This window comes from Podarcis melisellensis (genome assembly GCF_964234715.1).
Source record: "Podarcis melisellensis genome assembly, chromosome: 16".
In the NCBI taxonomy this organism is placed as follows: domain Eukaryota; kingdom Metazoa; phylum Chordata; class Lepidosauria; order Squamata; family Lacertidae; genus Podarcis; species Podarcis melisellensis.
Window position 1 is genome coordinate 491,390 of NC_138533.1, and position 20,319 is coordinate 511,708.

The window sequence follows — 20,319 nt, forward strand, 5'->3', positions numbered from 1 at the left end:
TAATAATATATTTATACCCCACCCATCTGGCTGAGTTTCCCAGGCAAGAAAGCAGTGACCTGATAAATGTTTGTAAAGGTAAAGGTAAAGGGACCCCTGACTGTTAGGTCCAGTCACAGACGACTCTGGGGTTGCAGCGCTCATCTTGCTTTACTGGCTGAGGGAGCTGGCGGTTGTCCGCAGACAGTTTTTCTGAGTCATGTGGCCAGCATGATGAAGCCACTTCTGGCGAACCAGAGCAGCGCACGGAAACACCGTTTACCTTCCCGCCGGAGTGGTACCTATTTATCTACTTGCACTTGGACGTGCTTTCGAACTGCTAGGTTGGCAGGAGCAGGGACCGAGCAATGGGAGCTCACCCCGTCGTGGTGAATCGAACCGCCAACCTTCTGATCAGCAAGTTCTAGGCTCTGTGGTTTAACCCACAGCGCCACCCGCACCCCGATAAATGTTTGTAAAACTATTCAAAAGAAGAAGCTGAACTTTGGAAGATCCTTTGTCACGCAGCAGAGTTAAACCCTTCCTCAGGCTCTTCTCGTGTTCACATGGACCAGCATATTCCTCAAACCAGCAGCCAGGTACAACTCTCTCCCAGCTGCTTTGGAGCCAAGGAAATCGCAGGCCACCCCAACGGCCAGTGCTATGAGCCAAAGATAGACGAGATAAGGAAAGGAGGGTTGTGCTTTGGCAGCCTTCCCAGCTTTGCAGCAGATAACCAAAGCCTCTCCTATCTGATTTTATTCTTTCATTTGGGACCCAGGGCTCCCCGCAATCGAGAAACAACAGCATCGTTTAGCAGATTGGTAGCAGATCTGAGCAGCCATCATCTGACCTGATAAGGTGAGCAAGAGAGGAAGGTGCTTCACTGGCTCCATCTAGCCCAGTGTGGCTGACACTGACTGGCAGCAGCAGCTCTCCAGAGCCTCAGGCAGGAAACTTTTTCCTAGCCTTGTCCGGAGACCCCCTCAGGGGCTGAACCTCAGGCCTCCTGCTTGGAAAGGGCGGGGCTGTACAGCTGACATAAGGACATCAGAAGAGCTGGGAACCCCAAAGGTCATCCAGTCCAGCCCCCTGCAATGCAGGAATTTCAGCTCAAGCATCCATGACAAATGGCTGTCTGAGCTCTGCTTAAACACCTCCAAGGAAGGAGAGTCCCCTTGGGGTTCCTGCCCAACACTGCAAGTCTATGATTCCCCAGACTTTTGATGATCACATTTAATTCATATATATATATATATATATATATATATGCAGGTTTTGGTGTCCTCGGGTGTCTTCCCGTGTAAAAGTTGGGGTGTCTAGGCGACGTTTCGACGAGGTCTCACTCGTCATCTTCAGGCTGGTGCTTTCGGCTTCTTGTTACTGGAACAGAGCAGGATCTCAGTGTTTGAGTTCCTATAAATACTGTTGAGGGGGTGTGGTGTATAGCCTCCAATGTTCTGGGCAGAGAGGAAGTTCCAGGCTAGTGTGCCTTTTCTTCTTTTGTTCCTTAATTACAGATAAATTACAGACACCATCCAGTAGCCAAACCATGGTGGCACCTCCGGATGCTGCACCCCCCTGCAATCCCTACACAGATCTGGCTGACACAGGCCACAAAACCACAGCTCGCCCCTATACACGAAGCCAAGCCAGAGCACAACTAAGTGCAGTACAGCCATCTTCTCAGAAAAACTCTTCACAAAGTTCAAGAGGTCAAGACACAAAGACTTTAGCAACTAATCCACACCTAATGACCCACCTAAGTGGTACTCAGGATATCACTCAAGAAATCACTCAAGATATCCCTCAAGTAATTAAGGAACAAAAGAAGAAAAGGCACACTAGCCTGGAACTTCCTCTCTGCCCAGAACATTGGAGGCTATACACCACACCCCCTCAACAGTATTTATAGGAACTCAAACACTGAGATCCTGCTCTGTTCCAGTAACAAGAAGCCGAAAGCACCAGCCTGAAGATGACGAGTGAGACCTCGTCGAAACGTCGCCTAGACACCCCAACTTTTACACGGGAAGACACCCGAGGACACCAAAACCTGCATATATATATATATATATATATATATACACGCACACACACACACACATACATACATACATACACACACACACACACACATTTTAATTAATTTTTTAACATATCAGTTCCAACAGTCATACAACATAACTTCTCTTCTTATACAATATTTTTAGACTTCCATCAACACCTCTGATGATTTTCCGTTCTTCGTCACTTATTATGCATTTCTTAATTTCTATATTACATTTAATTATCCTTAACTAATAATTCTCCTCATTGTCTTTTTTGCAATATTTCAAATATTTTTTTTTTTATAAATATTTTATTAGGTTTTTAATAAACAAATTTCCACTTTCAAATACATACTTCCATGAATCCAATGGACTTCCCCCATCTCCCGAGCACTGCATTCCCTGTGTAACCAAAACCTCAGCAATTTGTTGACTTGTTTTATACATAACAATATATCTTCCATTTTATCGTGTTATCTGATGTAAACATTTCGATACAATTGCATTAATTTTTAATTTCCACACAATAAAAATATTTCGTTACCTCACTTCTGTCTTATAGTGTCTTATTTATCAATTCAGAAATTTGCCGATACTGAAGGTATACCTTCCTAGAAAGGAGCATTTTTTAACATTCATACAACTTATAATGCTTTTTCAAATAGTCCTTAAAATTTTTCCAAACTTCCTCCGTTTCTTCTTCTCCCGAGTCTCGAATTCTGCCAGTCATTTCAGCCAACTCCATATAGTCCATCAGCTGCGTCTGCCATTCTTCCAATGTGGGTAGATTTTGTGTCTTCCAGTGCTTTGCCAACAGAATCCTCGCTGCTGTAGTAGCGTACATAAAGAAAGTTCTATCTTTCTTGACCATCCTCTGGTCTACCATGCCCAGAAGGAAGGCCTCCGGTTTCTTAGGTAAGGTGAATCTCAGCACCTTTTTTAGTTCATTATGTATCATTTCCCAGAAGGCCTTCACTTTCGGGCAGGTCCACCAGAGGTGTAAAAATGTCCCTTCCTCTTCCTTACATTTCCAACATTTATTATCGGACAGGTGATATATCTTTGCAAGCTTGACTGGGGTCATGTACCACCGGTATATCATTTTCATAATGTTTTCCTTCAAGGCAGTACATGCCGTGAATTTCATTCCGGTGTTCCATAACCTTTCCCAGTCTTCAAACATAATGTTATGCCCCAAGTCCTGTGCCCACTTTATCATAGAGGATTTGACAATCTCATCCTGTGTGTTCCATTTAAGCAGCAAGTTATACATTCTCGAAATTAGCTTGGATTTTGGCTCAAGCAACTCTGTTTCTAGTTTCGATTTATCCTCCTGAAAACCCACTTTTTTGTCTGCTTTAAAAACTTCCTGGATTTGAGCATAATGCAACCAATCTCGCACCTTGTTTTTTAACTTTTCCATACTCTGTAACCTCCATTTATCTCCAATTTTTTCAATTATTTCCCAATATTTAGGCCAGTGGGCCTCCATATTGAGTCTTTTACGTGCTTTGGCCTCCATCGGTGAGAGCCACCTCGGAGTTTTACTCTCCAATAAGTCTTTGTATTTTGACCAGACCATGAAAATTGCCCTTCTGACAATATGGTTTTTGAACAATTTATGAACTTTAACCTTGTCATACCACAAATATGCATGCCACCCAAAAGCATTATCAAATCCCTCCAGGTCAAGGACGTCGGTGTTCTCCAATAGGATCCAATCCTTCAACCAGCAGAGGGCTGCAGCTTCGTAATATAACCTCAAGTCCGGCAGGGCAAACCCCCCTCTTTCTTTCGCATCTGTTAGTATTTTAAACTTTATTCGGGGCTTTTTGCCCTGCCAGACAAATTTGGATAAATCCCTCTGCCATTTTCCAAAACATTCCACCTTATCCACGATCTGGAGGGACTGAAACAAAAATAGCATTTTCGGCAATACATTCATCTTTATAGCAGCTATTCTGCCCAACAAGGAAAGTTTTAATCTTGACCATGTTTCCAGATCTCTTTTTATCTCTGACCAACATTTCTCATAGTTATCCTTAAATAAATTCAAATTTTTGGAGGTCAAGTGCACCCCTAGGTACTTTACTTTTTTAACCACATTTAGTTCTGTTTCTTTTCTGAACTCCTCTATTTCAGTAGTTGTCAAGTTTTTTGCTAAAACTTTAGTTTTTTGTTTATTCAGCTTGAATCCCGCCACCCGACCAAAATCAGAAATTAATTCTAACGCTCTTTTAGTACTAGAGGCTGGCTCCTGTAATGTTAATACCAAGTCGTCTGCGAAAGCTTTCAGTTTATATTGTTTCTCTCCGACCACAATTCCCTGTGTCAACCGGTCATTTCTAATCATGTTCAGTAGCACCTCCAGGACTGAAATAAACAGCAGAGGAGATAGAGGGCACCCCTGTCGTGTCCCTTTTTCAATTTTGAACTCCTCTGTCACCACGTTGTTTACTATCAATTTGGCCTTTTGTTCTGAATAAATTGCTTCTATTCCATTTTCAAACCCCCGCCCTACTCCCATCCTTTCCAAATTTTTCTTCATAAACAGCCAAGAAATGTTGTCAAAGGCCTTCTCCGCATCAATAAAAATCAACACCGCTCTTGTGTTTGAATTAATCTGTAAAAACTCCAAAATGTCAATGATGTTTCTTGTGTTGTCAAATAAATGCCTACCAGGGAGAAAGCCTGCTTGGTCCTTATGAATCACTTCATTTAAGACTTTCTTAAACCTACTTGCCAAAATGTCTGCAAAAATTTTATAATCCACATTTAGGAGTGAGATAGGACGGTAGTTTTTAAGTTGAGTTTTTTCAGATTCTAGTTTTGGGATCAACGTGATGAAGGCTTCTTTCCACGTTTCCGGTGCCTTCCTCCCCTCCATAATCTGGTTGCAAACTTCCAGCAATGGTTGTGTCAATGAGTCCTTCAGTACCTTATAATATTTGGAAGTAAGCCCATCAGGTCCCGGAGATTTGCCCAGTTGGAGGTTCTGAATGGCGCATTCAATTTCTTGGGTTGTAATATTACAGTTCAGGGTTGCTCTCATTTCCTGGGGTATTTTTTGTAATCCATTAGTTATAACAAATTGGTCCACCTCTGAGCTTTTTTGTGGCCTTTGAGAATAGAGTTCTTTGAAATATTTCTGGAAGGACCTTCTAATTTCATCGGGTTTCTGAACCATTCTCCCTTCAATCTCTAGATTTGTAACTGTATTAAGTTTTTGTCTCTTTTTCAGCTGCCAGGCTAACAATTTTCCACATTTGTTTGCAGATTCAAAGGATCTTTGTTTCATTTGTTTAATTTTCCATTCCACCTCTTGATTTATCAGTTTCGAATATTGTGCCTGGAAAAACTTCACTTCTCTCAATACTTCCTTTGATTTAGGCCTGGATCTCAGTTTTCTCTCTCCTTCTCTTATTTTCTCCAAGATCTTCTCCTTCTTTTCATTCCAGAGTCTTTTTTTAATCGTGTTCTGTTGTATTAGAAACCCTCTTATCACTGCTTTGCTTGCGTCCCAGATTATTCTTTTTTCTACATTTGTCTTTAAGTTTATTTCGAAATAGTCCTTTAAAACTTTTTGGGCCTTCTTAACAATCTCCTGATCTCTTAACAAGGCGTCATTCATTCTCCATCTGAACGATCCGGTTGTATTTAGTCTCAATTCCATTCTCAAGGCGTTGTGGTCGGAGCAGGTTTTTGGGCAGATTTCCACTTTTCTGGTCTTAGGTGCCAGCCCTCTAGTTATCCATATTTGGTCGATTCGCGTCCATGTCATATGGGCCTCAGAAAAGAAAGTTCCTTCTTTCCCTAGAGGGTTCTTGATCCTCCATATGTCAATCAAATCCAAATTGTCAGTCATTTCAAAAAAGGTTTTTGGAAGTCTGCCATCTTTCGTTATATTAGCACTTTGTGACTTATCCATATTCACTGAGGCGACACCGTTCATATCTCCCAACATGATAATGTTGTTATAGTCCAAATAGTCCAGCATAATCTCGTGCAGCTTCTTAAAAAATTCCGATTTTCCATCATTTGGGGCGTAAATTCCCAGAATTAAAAACTTTTCTCCTTGTGTCTGGATTTCAATTGCCAAAACTCTGCCCTGTTCGTCTTTAAATACAAATTTTGGGGACAAGTTCTCCTTTGCATAAATCACCACTCCTCTTTTCTTAACTTTATCCGATGAAATAAATTCTTGGCCTAACCTTTTATTGATTAGCACTTTTCTATGGAGTCTTGTCACATGTGTTTCTTGCAGGCAAATAATGTCCAATTGTTCTTTTTTCAAAATATGAAATACTTTTCTGCGTTTTTCTGGAGAATTCCCGCCATTTATATTCCAACTAAGAAGCTGTAGAGACATCCCGGTCTACTTCTTGGGTATCACAGTTGGGTATCTAATTTGTCGTCCTTTTCCGGAAGCTGTGGTGCCGGGCCGCCTCCAGATGGTATGGATCCTGGTGGTAATCCCGGTGGTGGAGGCCAAGAATCTACGGCTCTCTTTTGGAGGTCCTCCTCGTTGTCGTGTAGGAACTTCTGGTGGTCTTCTGGCGTTTTGATTCTTACCTTCTTTCCTTTATAGGTAAATGACAGACCTTGAGGAAATTCCCACCTGTAAGGGATTGCGTTGTATCTTAACAATTTGGCCAAGTCTGTATATGTGGCTCTAAGGTCCAGCAAATATTTAGGAATGTCTCTATAAATTTCTGCCCTTTTACCTTCGACTTCCAGGGATTTTTTAAAGTGTTGGCCTAATATCTTGTCTCTTTCCTCTCTTGTTCTCAAACAAACCAAACAGTCTCTGGACTTATCTTTTTTAACCGATCTTCCCAGTCTGAAGGCCGTCACAATCTTGAAATCTTTATCTTCTTCAACCCCCCAAAATTTAGAAAACAGCTCCGTCAAGAATTTCTCTAGGTTGCCCTGTTCCAACTCTGGGACAGCCCTCAGCCTAAGATTACATTCCTTACTTTTCAGTTCCACCATTGACAGGTAGGCTTGCTGTTCTCCTACCTGTCTTCTCAGAGGTCTTACTTCCCCTTTGATCTCTTCCACCTTCTTGCACGCTTGCTCAGCTTTTTGATTGGCTTCCGCAGCTAATTTGTAGTTCTCCGCCGTAGCTCCTTGCAGTTTCTCAATAGCCTGAGTGTGCTGCGAAACCTGATCTGTTAACTTGCTGATAGTAGATGTAGCTCTATCAATTTTAGATGACTGATCGTCCACCTTCTTATTCAAAAGTGCCAATTGTTCCAAAATTTGTTTCAAGACTGGATCAGTTCCTCCAGCTGCCATTTCTTCTGTAGCAGGCGTTTCAACTTCCTCCTCCTGCGCCGTCAACACAGTTGGCACCGAGGATCTACGATGATGAATCAAGGTTGTTTGGACCAGCTGCCCAGCTCTCTTGTCTTTTTTCTTTTCTTTAGCTTCCTCAGCTAAAGCTTCCTTAGCTTTAGCTGCTCTTGTTTTCGCTGGGCCACTCATTCCCCAGCTGCTGTTCAAGGTCAAATAGTCTTTCAATCCATGAGAAAGGCAAGTCCAGAGTATAAACAATTAAACCACAAAAAATCCCAATAAGATACAGTTCCCAGGCCACTATGCCTCCGCAAATCCACTAGGGGGGGTTTTCAAAGGAAAGAAAGTTTCTTTTCCACCATCAAAGCTCCTATTTCAACTGAAATCCCCAAGTTCAGAAAGGAGGATTTCAGAGAGTTCTGTTTCAAATTAGTGCCACAAGGTAACAGAGAGGTTTCGATGACAGTATTAAAGCGATAGTGTATCCATCAATGCAACAGTTTATGTTAAGAGAAAAGTTTCAGCAGCCTGACAGTACTCATTTGCAACACTGGCAGTCCAATAACTCGGTTATCCCCTTCAATTCCACGTCTCTTCACAATAGGAGGAAGATTCTCTAGCACACTGAACTAAAACATTTATTTCTTCACCCTTTTTCGATTTCTAGAAACACACAGTCTATTAATGCCCCTTCTTACTTCTTTCAAAGTCTCTTTTTAACGCTTCAGCCCGCATCGGGTTCTTTGCTTTGCTCCGATTAGCAGGACCGGAAGGCGGACTTCCTGTTACTCGCCTCCCGTTTTCAGCCAAAATAGACAAATTTAAGTTAATCCTTAATCAGTTCTTTGGTACCCCTTACTCACGGGTAAATTGCAGCCAATCTCGATGTTTTTCAAGAAGAAAGGTCGGCGCTCATCAGCAACAGCAGCGCGGCTTCACTTCCGCGAAAAGAGCGATGAACTCACAGCGCCGCTCCCCCGTTCACGATCCGGAGCCTCTTACGAGGTCCCTTCCTCGCTTCTGGGGGGGCTTCTGGCACCCGCCGAGTCCCACGGCCACAGGCTCGCTCTGCCTGCGGTTTATCTGGATGGGTCTCCGCTTCGCCGTAGCGGAAGACCCTTTTTCGCGGAGCCCCTCTTCACTGAGTAAAGAGGACCGCCATTGCCGTTTTGCGCCGCCTCCGGAAGTCCCCTGCAATATTTCAAATAATTCACCTTACAAAACGTATTGCAGTCCTACTAGCATAATCTGTTCATCACAGTTACTTTTCAAATAGTTCATATATTTACTCCAGTCTTCTAAGAATCTCTGGTCCTGCAGGTTTCGAATCCTTCCTGTTAATTTATCTGATTCTGCATAGTCCATCAATTTCATCCTGCATTCTTCTTTTGTCAGTAGTTCTTCTTGCTTCCATTTTTGTGCCAATAATATTCTTGCTGCTGTTGTTGCATATAAAAACAACTTACAATCCTGTCTATTAATATCATCTCCTACAATGCCAAGTAAAAATGCTTCTGGTTTCTTAATAAATGTATATTTCAACATCTTTTTCATCTCATTATATATCATTTCCCAGAGGTTTTTCACTTTTTTACATTCCCACCAGATATGATAAAAAGTTCCCTCCTTTTCTTTACATTTCCAACATTTATTACCTATTCTATACATTTTAGCAATTTTTACAGGGGTGATATACCACCTAGACATCATGATTACATTTAATTCTCGAGAGGGAGAATAATCTTCTCCTGATCAGCTGAGACAGCGGCTGCTTTGCATTCTTTGCCGCCCTGCCTGCAGAGCGGGCCCACATCTTGATTTGGGGGGGGGGGTTCTTGTGGTGCAGAAGGGGGAGAATCACCCGAGCGAAGGGAGGGGTTTAAATCATGCGCCACCTGGGTGAGATGCCAAGGCAGATTGGCTCTTGCTCTTATCTTGACCCCCCAGCTCTCCTTATCTCTCTGCCAGGAAAAGTTGACAGTTGATGGCTTGTGGTCGCCTCATCGCTGACTCACAAACTCCACTCTGGGGGGGGCAGCATTCTGGGGGGGGGGAACAAGCCTTTCATCCAGCTGTTATTGTTGCAAGACTCACCGTTCGCCTGGCATCTCAGCACAACCAGTGGCGTAGCGTGGGGGGTGCAGGGGGGCCGGCTGCACCGGGCACAACATCTGGGGGTTAGGGTTAGGGGGCGCAAATCCACAAGTTAGGGGGTGCAAATTACTTGCCTTGCCCCGGGTGCTGACAACCCATGCTACGCCACTGAGCACAACACCTGTGCCCAAAGTGGCCAACCGAGTGGGTAGTGTTAACGGAGAAATCCGAGGGCTCCCCTGGACAAAAACAAAGACACCAACCGGGAAAACTTGGAGCAAAACAGCAGCCTGTAGGCTTGGCCTTTATTGGATACTGTCGCGACAGGACTCCCACCCGCAACAAGATGAAGCAAAATTGAAGTCCAGAACAAAAGAAGACCCCAACTTTTATTAGTTACTAATCCCCCAAACTACACTCCTAAGACTACATCACAACTACATCACAAAAAGGAGGGGTTGAGGGAGGAGTTGTGGTGGTAACCTGAGTGTCCTGTCACTTGGCTGGTTCCCCCTTTCCCCCTCCCCATGAGTACTTTCCAGGTGACAGAGGGGAGTTTGCAGTTTCCTGCCCCCAGAGGGAAGAGCTGATTATTGTCCTTTGTTCCAGTCTGTGCTGAATCCACTCCCATAGCAAGTTCTTTGTGATCTTGATGGTCTTCTGTCTGGGACCATCAGGGTTGGCATAGCCACTGGGCAGGGCTCCTGTGGATGTGCTGGTATGGTCAAGGGATTATGGCCACCGTCTTTCAAACTTTCCCCATTTTGTAGTCCTTCCTTCATGGAGTAAAATAAAAGTGGAATGGTGTAAATCCGATGTATGGTTGATTTACTATGAATTTATAACAGAAGCGTAGTGCATGTAGTCTGTGAGTGTCAGTGTGAGTGAAGTTTGTACAAACTGAATGATTGGGGGGGGGGTTCCTGCAACAGTACGACTGCAGAGCCGAGTGCGAACTCTGCAGGCGGCAAAAACGTCTCTGGCCAATTATAGCCGAGATCAGCCTTTTTATACTTCTCTGCGTGAAAAGCCCCAAACGAACACATTTTGGTTTCAAGCCCTGCAGCTTACTCTTCACAGAGCTACAATTCCCAGCGCCCTTAAACTACAGTTCCCAGGATTCTTTGAGGAGCGAAATTTGCTTTCGGTGTGCTTCAGATGTGTAGTGTGCACACAACCTCACAACTGCCAGATGTCAAGCTGCTCATTGACGGACACCTTGCCCCCCACGGCTCAGGGATTTAGATCTGCCTCCAAGGCTCTCTCCAAGCCCCGTGGCCCCCAGGGGCCCCACCTAAGGACGTGACGTCAGGCGAGGCTGGCTGCTGCTCCTTCATCCTCTGCAACCTCTCATCCTTCATTCTTCCGTTACACAGAACCAGCAAGGACGTCTTCTTGCACTTTCTGGAAGGTGTTCAGAGCCCAAAGGGAGGCCTCTGGCAGCCCTGCCATGCGGGACACGTGCCCCCAAGGGCCACCCTGGCTTCCTTGGCCTGACCTTCAAGAAGGCGGGCAGGAGGAAGCCACTCCCCCCTTGCTTTGGGCCAGAAAGGGGAGGGAGAGGCGGCTGCCCCTCTGAGCTTCCCAGGCTCCTCGCACATCAATCATCATCTCTCCAGAGAGGCTGGCATGGAGCCCCTCGTGGTCTCCCTCCTCCTCCTCTGCACCTTCCAAGCTGCAAGTGAGTAAAATCTGGGAGACTCTCAGTTAAATTCTCTCTCTCTGCTCCATCATGCAACACCCTAGCCTCTCTCTCTCTCTCTCTCTCTCTCTCTCTCTCTCTCTCTCTCTCTCTCTCTCTCTCTCAAAATATTTTTATTACAGTAGTTTTACATAAGGTTATACACAATAACTGTAACCATTCCAAAACAAAAATAGAAAAGGTTCTTTCAAACCTTCAGACCTCCTTCCCTCCCCCATGGGTTCCAATTCTAAAAATTTTATCTTTTTCTTTTTTCCTGCATCTTTTACTGTTATCCATCTATTATATATAGTAGCCAAAGTTCATTTCACTTTACAAGTGTCACTGTATCTCTGCCAATGATTTCAACTGTCTACAGTGGTCTTTTAAGTATATTAAGAAGTTATTCCAATCTTTTAAGAATACTTGGGTCTTCCTGGTTTCTGATCTTTCCCATCAGTCTTGCCATTTCCGCATATTCCATCAGTTTGGTCGGCCACGCTCCTCGGGTCGGTACTTCTTTCCATCTCTGGGCTAGGAGCATTCTCGCTGCCGGCGTTGCATACATAAACAGTCTTTTATTTTCTTTTGGTAGTTCCCCACCTCTTATATCTAACAGAAAAGCCTCTTAGAGCCCAACTAAGTTTGTTCTTGGTATAAGCTTTCATGTGCTTGCAAATACCAAGAACAAACTTACCTAGCTTATACCAAACACAAACTTAGTTGGCCTCTAAGGTGCTACTGGACAATTTTTAATTTTTTTTCTATATTTAGAAAAGCCACTGTTTTTTTAACAAAAGTTTTCTTCAAATTTTCTTATATCATATGTAACCCAAGGTACCACCGAGGTTATTGTGTGTAACCCGAGGTACCACTGTATTTGTTTTTTATCCTATACAGTGGTACCTCGGGTTACAGACACTTCAGGTTACATACGCTTCAGGTTACAAACTCCGCTAACCCAGAAATAGTATCTCTGGTTAAGAACTTTGCTTCAGGATGAGAACAGAAATTGTGCAGCGGCAGCGGGAGGCCCCATTAGCTAAAGTGGTGCTTCAGGTTAAGAACAGTTTCAGGTTAAGAACAGACCTCCGGAACGAATTAAGTTCTAAACCGAGGTACCACCGTATTTTGGAAATGTACATCCAGGTTTTTCTTCCCAAGAGAGTGGGGCCCTAAGCTATAGCTTGTTTAGCTTACACGTAAATCTGGCACTGATCTTGCCCCTTCTTGGTTTGTTGCCCCAGGGCTGGATGACACAGGAGGGGTGAACTTTGTCGAAGGTTTTGGGGAGTCCGTCACGTTGCCTCTGGAGATTCCTACCCAGAACATCTCCACGCTCTTCTTGAACTGGAAGTCTTTGTCGAGGAAGAAGGCACTGGCTCTGTGGACCCCCCAGCACCCCTTGTTTGTCATCGACGCCGAGTATTCTGGGAGAGTGAACTACTCCAAGGAAAACAATGTCTGGCAAATACGCAACTTGACCCTGGCAGACGGTGGACCCTATGAAGTCGTGATGGGAGTCGTCCCCCGCGAGACCATCTTAAAAAATTACACACTGTTCATATTTCGTAAGTTCTGAGGGCACAGCAAGGCTTCCTAGGGAACCGTAGGACCGTAGAAATGTAGCGTTGGGTAGGAATCCCAAGGGTCCAAACCCCCTGCAATGGGGGGGGGGGTCACTCCGACTGGGAGTTGCTATTTGTGGCACCAGTAGATCTTCAGGGAAATGTTGCCAGGAGGAGTAGTTTAGAGAAAAGTTGGTGTTAGAGAGATTCAGCTCATGGGTTGGAAAAATAAGGGGCATCATCGAGGATGTGGGGTCTGTATATTGGGCTACAGAGACAGCCACTTGATTCAGGACTGGCAAAATAAAGTTCTTCTTCATGCAGCACATACCGTATTTTTCGCTCCATAAGACGCACCTAGTTTTTAGAGGAGGAAAATATTCTGAACAAAACAGTGGATGTATCATTTTTGTGGTCCATGCTGTTTCCACAGACATGTGATTTGACAGTGAGTTTGGGGTAGCCGAATGCAAAAATCCTGAGGATCCATGTGGATCCGTGCTTTGTAACCACGTTTTTGCACCATTGTGGCCCCACAAAACAGTGATTTTTTGGTACAGGCTGTAGCCATGGACATGCTATGTGATCTGATGGTGAATTTGGGGTGACCCAATGCAAAAATCCATGGGCTTTTACCTCCCGCCTCCCAGGCAGCCTCCTTTATCTCTAGCGTCCCTTATCTCGCTCCCCGATCTCTTGCAGATTAGAGGCTTTGTTTCAACACCCCCTTCCCTCTTTCTAAAAAAAAAAAAGCATGATCTGCTTTTCTCCCCTGGGCAATTCGGCTCCAGGGACCACGCCTTTGCCCCCCCCCCCCGTAAGACACACAGACATTTCCCTTATATTTTAGGAGGAAAACAGTGCGTCTTATGGAGTGAAAAATATGGTAGTTAAAACTGTGGAACTCCCTTCCGCAGGAGCAGTGATGGCTACCAAACTGGGTGGCTTTAAAAAGAGGATTGGGCAAAATCACGGAGGAGGAAAGGGCTATCGATGGCTACTAGCCACAATGGCTAGGCTCTGCCCCACAGTTGGAGGCAGCGATGCTTCTGAACACCAGGTGCTGGAGATGGCAGGAGGGGCGAGGGCTCTTGTGCCCAGGTGCCGCTTGCAGGTTTCCTAAAAGAGGCATCTGTTAGAAGAGGGCACCCTTTGGCCTGACCCAGCAGGTTCTTCTTCTGTTCTTATGGAACCTCCAGGTTCAGAAGCAGTCTATCTGGCTTCCTAGGTTCCTAGGGGCATTTGGCCACTGTGAGGGCAGGATGCTGGACTAGGTGGGCCATTGGCCTCATCCAGCAGGCTCTTCTCACGAGGCAAAATGTGCCTGTACTATTATTTGGGGGAGGGGAGGAAGAACCCTGCTCCCCACTTTCCAGTGCTCTATTTTTCCTCCCCCCCCCAAAAAAATCCTGCAGATGAATCCAGGGCCAGCAGCAGCCCCTCACCCCCCTCAAAACGACATCCCTGTGCGCTGCAGAAAATAATAGCAATTCAGAGAAGCAATTAGCCGAAACAGTGGCATGATAACAGGAAAGGGGAACCGCCTGCAGTGTGATTCCTGGGTGTGTGTGAGCAAAACCATCTTTAAACAAGAACGCAGAGTCCAGGGCGTGATGAGAGGCTTTCCTACCCTGCCGCTGACTGGTTTCCTGCGAGGGGCTCAACTGCATCTCTGTTGATAAGAAACCAGCTTGCTCCTCTCAGAGACTCAGATCTCTTCTTCCACGAAGACGAGCTGCGTCAAACTTCCAGGATCTTGAGAGGAAGCCAATCAACTGTCACATTGCAACATTTCGCCAGAACATCAAGGCCGTGGTTCACCTGGTGCAGCCTCCTGTCCTCACAGTGGCCAGCCAGTTGCCTCAAAGGGAAACCATCGTGCAGGATCCGAGCGCAAGAGCAGCTCCCCCCTCCTGCAGTTTCCAGAAGGGGCAATTGCAGAGGCAGAACAGAGCCCCCTCCCCCTCCATGAATGCCCCCATTACTCTTTTAAGGCCACCCAGCTCTACCTCTCTTTCAAATCAGAACCAGTGAAGGTCCTGTGTGAGTGCCTGGAAGCGGTTGGAGGATGGATGGCAGCTAACAGATTGAGGTTGAATCCTGACGAGACAGAAGTACTGTTTTGGGGGGACAGGAGGCGGGCAGGTGTGGAGGATCCCCTGGTCCTGAATGGGGTAACTGTGCCCCTGAAGGACCAGGTGTACAGCCTGGGAGTCATTCTGGACTCACAGCTGTCCATGGAGGCGCAGGTCAAATCTGTATCCAGGGCAGCTGTTTACCAGCTCCATCTGGTACGTAGGCTGAGACCCTATCTGCCTGCAGACGGTCTCGCCAGAGTGGTGCAGGCTCTAGTTATCTCCCGCTTGGACTACTGCAATGCGCTCTACGTGGGGCTACCTTTGAAGGTGACCCAGAAACTGCAACTAATCCAGAATGTGGCAGCTAGACTGGTGACTGGGAGCGGCCGCTGAGACCACATAACACCGGTCTTGAGAGACCTGCATTGGCTCCCAATACGTTTCCGAGCACAATTCAAAGTGTTGGTGCTGACCTTGAAGCCCTAAACAGCCTCGGCCCAGTATACCTGAAGGAGTGTCTCCACCCCCATCATCCAGCTTGGAAACTGAGGTCCAGCGCTGAGGGCATTCTGGCGGTTCCCTCATTGCGAGAAGTGAGATTACAGGGAACCAGGCAGAGGGCCTTCTCGGTGGTGGCACCTGCCCTGTGGAACGCCCTCCCACCAGATGTCAAAGAGAAGAACAACTACCAAACTTTTGGAAGACATCTGAAGGCAGCCCTGTTCAGGGAAGTTTTTAATGACGGAGGTTTTAATATATTTTTAATCTCTTGTTGGAAGCCTCCCAGAGTGGCTGGAGAAGCCCAGCCAGATGGGCAGGGTATAAATAAATTATTATTATTATTATTATTATTATTATTATTATTATTATTATTATTCCCAACCGTTCCTCATAAGGCTTCGTTTCCAGACCCATGACCATCTCAGTCACCCTCCTCTGCACACACTTCCAGCTTTTCAATATCCTCCTCAAACGGAGGAGCCCAGAACTGGACACAGTATTCCAGGTGGGGTCTGACCAAGGCAGAGTACAGTAGTGCTATCACTTGATCTGGGCACTAGACTTCTGTTGATGCAGCCTAGGATAGCCTGAGCCTTTTTTGCTGCTGCATCACACGGTGGGCTCACTATGGCCAGATTCAGGCCCATAAAGGGTTGGGGAGGGAGTAGAATGACGTGCTTCTTTCTCTGCCCCCCAATTCTTGCCCATCTCTCCCACCCCCCACCTTTCCCTGCCCCTCTGCAGGCATCAACATCACCAAAACGTGGTGGGAGATCAGCTCCTGCACTTTGTTCTGCGAGTTGGGGGCCGGGAAGATGGCCAACGTGACCTACAACTGGACTCTCACGGCGACGGGGGCCCCGCTTTCCCAAAGCAGCCGGCTCGACCTCGTCATGCGCCCCACAGATGCGCATCAGTCCTACTCATGCGGCGCAAAGGCTCTTGGGGTCCAGGTGACATGGGACATCTCTCCCTACGAAGACTGTGGGGTCAAGGCTTCAGGTAAATGCCTTCAGGGAATCGCAGAATCAAAGAACTGGAGAGTTGGGAGGGGATCCCAAGGGTCATCTAGACCAACCCCCTACGATGCAAGGGACACGGCAGAAGTTCCTAAAATAATGCTTGGCGTGGAGAAAGCAGAGAGAGGAAAGGCTTGCTCCTTCTCTCCTATAACAAGAATTTATGGGCATCCAAGGAAGTTGTCCTTTGGCAGATTCAGGATGGATAATAATAGTAATAATAATAATTAATTTCTATCCCGCCCTCCCCAGCCGAAGCCGGGCTCAGAGCGACTAACAACAATAAAAATAGCAGAGTTTACATAAAATCACAATCAATTAATTAAAATACATTCTAAAATCAATTCAAATCAAATTAATGGCAACCATTGGGCTAAAGTTCTGTGAGGATAGCCAAAGGAGGGCGTCAGAATGCGCCTTGGCCAAAGGCCTGGTGGAACAGCTCTGTCTTGCAGGCCCAGCGGAAAGATGTCAAGTCCCGCAGGGCCCTTGTCTCTTGTGACAGAGCGTTCCATCAGATTGGAGCCACGGCCAAGAAAGCCCTGGCTCTGGCTGAGGCCAGCCTAACCTCTCTGTGACTCGGGACCTCCAAGATGTTTTTATTTGAAGACCATAAATCCCTCTGTGGGACATACCGGGAGAGGTGGTCCCGTAGGTACGAGGGTCCTAGGCCGTATAGGGCTTTGAAGGTTAAAACCAGCACCTTAAACCTGATCCTGTACTCCACCGGGAGCCAGTGCAGCTGGTATAGCACCGGGTGAATGTGATCTCGCAGTGAAGACCCCATGAGGAGTCTCGCTGCAGCATTCTGCACCCGCTGGAGTTTCTGGGTCAGTCTCAAGGGCAGCCCCACGTAGAGCGAGTTACAATAATTCAGTCTGGAGGTGATCGTCACGTGGATCACAGTGGCCAGGTCAGGGCGAGAGAGGTAAGGGACCAACTGCTTAGCTCTTTAGGATAAAAGAAAGTTTTTCTTCACAGCAGCACAGAGTTAACCTATGGAACTCCCTCCCACCGGACAGGAGGCAGCAATGGCCACCGACTTGGGTGGATTTAAAAGAGGACTGGACAAATTCATGGAGGAGGAGAGGGCTATGGAGGGCTCCTGGCCACAACTGGAGGCAGCAGTGTTCTGAATGCCAGTTGCTGGAAATTGCAAGAGGGAGAGAGTTGCTCTTGTGCTCGGATCCCACCACTAAGCTTCCCTTTGGGGCACCTGGTGAGGAGGCTGGACTGGATGGGCCCCCTTTGGCCTGATCTGGCAGCAGCCAGGCTCTTCCTGTGTTCTTGTGGAAACTCCAGGTGCAGGAGCAGTCTATCCAGATTTTTAGGTCCTTAGGAGTATCCGGTCCCTGAGAGATTAGAATGCTGGGCAATAATAATAATAATAATAATAATAATAATAATAATAATAATAATAATTAATAATAATTTATTTATACCACACGCACCTGGCTGGGTTTCCCCAGCCATTCTGGGTGGCTTCCAACGCAATATTAAAATACAATAGTCTGTTAAACACGAAAAGCTTCCCTAAACAGGGCTGCCTTCAGATGTCTTCTAAAAGTCTGTGTATCTGAAGAAGTGTGCATGCACACGAAAGCTCATACCAAGAACTAACTTAGTTGGTCTTTAAGGTGCTACTGGAAGGAATTTTTTTTGTTCTAAAAGTCTGGTAGTTGTTTTTCTCTTTGACATCTGGTGGGAGGGCGTTCCACAGGGCGGGCACCACCACCGAGAAGGCCCTCTGCCTGGTTCCCTGTAACTTGGCTTCTTGCAAGGAGGGAACCGCCAGAAGGCCCTCAGAGCTGGATCTCAGTGTCCGGGCAGAATGATGGGGGTGGAGACGCTCCTTCAGGTCTACTGGGCTGAGGCCGTTTAGGGCTAGATGGGCCTGATCCTGCAGGCTCTTCCCATGTCCTTATATTTGTTTCCAGACGAGTTGTGGTTTTAAGCCAATCCTTTGTCTCCTCTCTTTGCACAGTACTTGGGAGAATTTATGGTTTGGGGCTAAATAAGTTTATGCAATTTCCCAATAAACAAACATGAAACAAATCTCTCTCCCTCTCCCTTCCGCAGGACTTTTCGTGGTGCTCTGCTACTGGGCTGCCAAAATCATCCTCACGCCCGTCCCCCTCTTCTTCCTCTATTATCATCACTTCAAGAAAGCCAAATCCACACAATACACTGTCTCAAAGGAACGGACGGACGTGGACTACGAAGTCATCCACTTTGAAGAAGCCATTTATGAAATGGACTACGTAAATTAATGTCCACACGGAAACGATTCCTCTGAAAAGGTGAGGGCCAAGTTTGCTGCTGCTTCCCCTCCGCCCCAAAGTCTCCAAACTTTATTTCCAGTCTTCCTGGAGTCGGCAGCATTTGAGCTCAGTGGGGCTTCTTTCTCCCAGCTAAACCGTGTTAACGGAGAAATCCGAGGGCTCCAAAGACACCAACCAGGATAACTTGGAGCAAAACAGCAGCCTGTAGGCTTGGCCTTTATTGGATACTGTCGCGACAGGACTCCCACCCGCAACAAGATGAAGCAAAATGGAAGTCCAGAACAAAAGAAGACCCCAACTTTTATTAGTTACTAATCCCCCAAACTACACTCCTAAGACTACATCACAACTACATCACAAAAAGGAGGGGTTGAGGGAGGAGTTGTGGTGGTAACCTGAGTGTCCTGTCACTTGGCTGGTTCCCCCTTTCCCCCTCCCCATGAGTACTTTCCAGGTGACAGAGGGGAGTTTGCAGTTTCCTGCCCCCAGAGGGAAGAGCTGATTATTGTCCTTTGTTCCAGTCCATGCTGAATCCACTCCCATAGCAAGTTCTTTGTGATCTTGATGGTCTTCTGTCTGGGACCATCAGGGTTGGCATAGCAACTGGGCGGGGCTCCTGTGGATGTGCTGGTATGCTGAAGGGATTATGGCTGCCCTGTCTCAAACCTTCCCCATTTTGTAGTCCTTACTTCATGGAGTAAAATAAAAGTAGAACGGTGCAGATCCAATGTATGGTTGATTTTCTATGAATTTATAACAGAAACGTTGCTTATGTCTTGTGTGTGTGTGTGTGTGGTGTTTGTACAAACTGAATGATGGGGGGGGGCGTTTCCTGCAACAACAGGACCCCTCGCTCTACCAGTTTCGCCCTCAAGGCTACCTTTTGTTACGGCTAAAATCTGGGTGCGGGGCTACACTGCCACCCAGCTCGTCGGACTAAGTGTCCGCAGGTCCCTGCGGAAGAAAAGGAGCTCAGCCGGACAGGAGCAAAATGCGGAGATCCAAGGTTTATTGCGCAACAGGTTCAAGACGAGATTGAACAGCGAGAAAGGGGTGACATGAACTTTTGAAACTCCCTCCATGTCCCAGAATACAGTGCAAAATACATCCCAGTTACATCATGAATACATTAAGGAGAGGTTGGGTTACACAGGATTAACATAAGGAGGAGGGAGGGGGGAATATGCAGAGCTGGAGATATGCGCAGATAAGCGCTTCCTGAGTGCATGCATAGTCTGTCACCTGGCATTGCCGGGAGGAAAGGTTTGGCAGAGTGATTTGACAGGATTAGGGTCTTGACACCTTACTTGAGGAATTAGGGGGGACAGGGGAGGGGTGATGGAATCCTAGAGAAATTGAGCAAGTATATTGTAGTGAAGAAGACATGCCCCCCCCTTCCGTAACACTTTCAAGTCAGCTGGAAGGAAAGGGTCATAGAACTGAAGGGGAGGACCCCAAGGGCCATCTAGTCCAACCCCCTGCAAAGCGGGAACCCAAGGCCCCAAGCACAGAGAATCTTTTTGAGACCTCAGTCACAGAATCATAGAATGGTGGAGTTGAAAGGGACCCCGCGGGTCATCCAGCCTGACCCCGGCTAAATCAAACACTCAACAGATTGCTGGGCAGTGTGCAATCACACACCTCCTCCCAAATAAATTCTGGGTACCCCCCAAAAGCACGCTCTTATCCCAATTTCCAGCAAAGAGGAACAGAATCGCGGTCAAAGTTGATGGTCCGTCTTGCAGCTGACACTTGGGCAGAGGGAGAT

The 20,319-nt window shown here is 46.4% G+C and overlaps 1 protein-coding gene across 2 annotated transcripts; it reads left to right on the top strand.

The window, feature by feature from the left end:
- The first annotated feature begins 148 nt into the window (after positions 1-148).
- Positions 149-19,198, top strand: LOC309358602 (SLAM family member 6-like). 2 transcript variants are annotated; one of them, XM_081891950.1, is made up of 5 exons: positions 149-840; positions 10,503-11,103; positions 12,351-12,674; positions 15,995-16,252; positions 18,349-19,198. In XM_081891950.1, exons 2-5 carry the CDS (start codon positions 11,052-11,054, stop codon positions 18,537-18,539), a joined length of 825 nt encoding a protein of 274 aa, XP_081748076.1. In that variant the 5' UTR covers positions 149-840; positions 10,503-11,051; the 3' UTR covers positions 18,540-19,198. The 2 variants fall into 2 exon arrangements, with proteins under 2 accessions (XP_081748076.1, XP_081748075.1); XM_081891949.1 differs by lacking the exon at positions 149-840 and having other exon boundaries at positions 10,409-11,103.
- The last annotated feature ends 1,121 nt before the right edge of the window (positions 19,199-20,319 follow it).

Coding starts and splice junctions, on each gene's coding strand:
- LOC309358602 (XM_081891950.1), top strand. CDS start 11,052: ATGGAGCCCCTCGTGGTCTCCCTCCTCCTCCTCTGCACCTTCCAAGCT. Junction 12,675..15,994: donor TTACACACTGTTCATATTTC/GTAAGTTCTGAG, acceptor GCCCCTCTGCAG/GCATCAACATCACCAAAACG. Junction 16,253..18,348: donor CTGTGGGGTCAAGGCTTCAG/GTAAATGCCTTC, acceptor TCCCTTCCGCAG/GACTTTTCGTGGTGCTCTGC.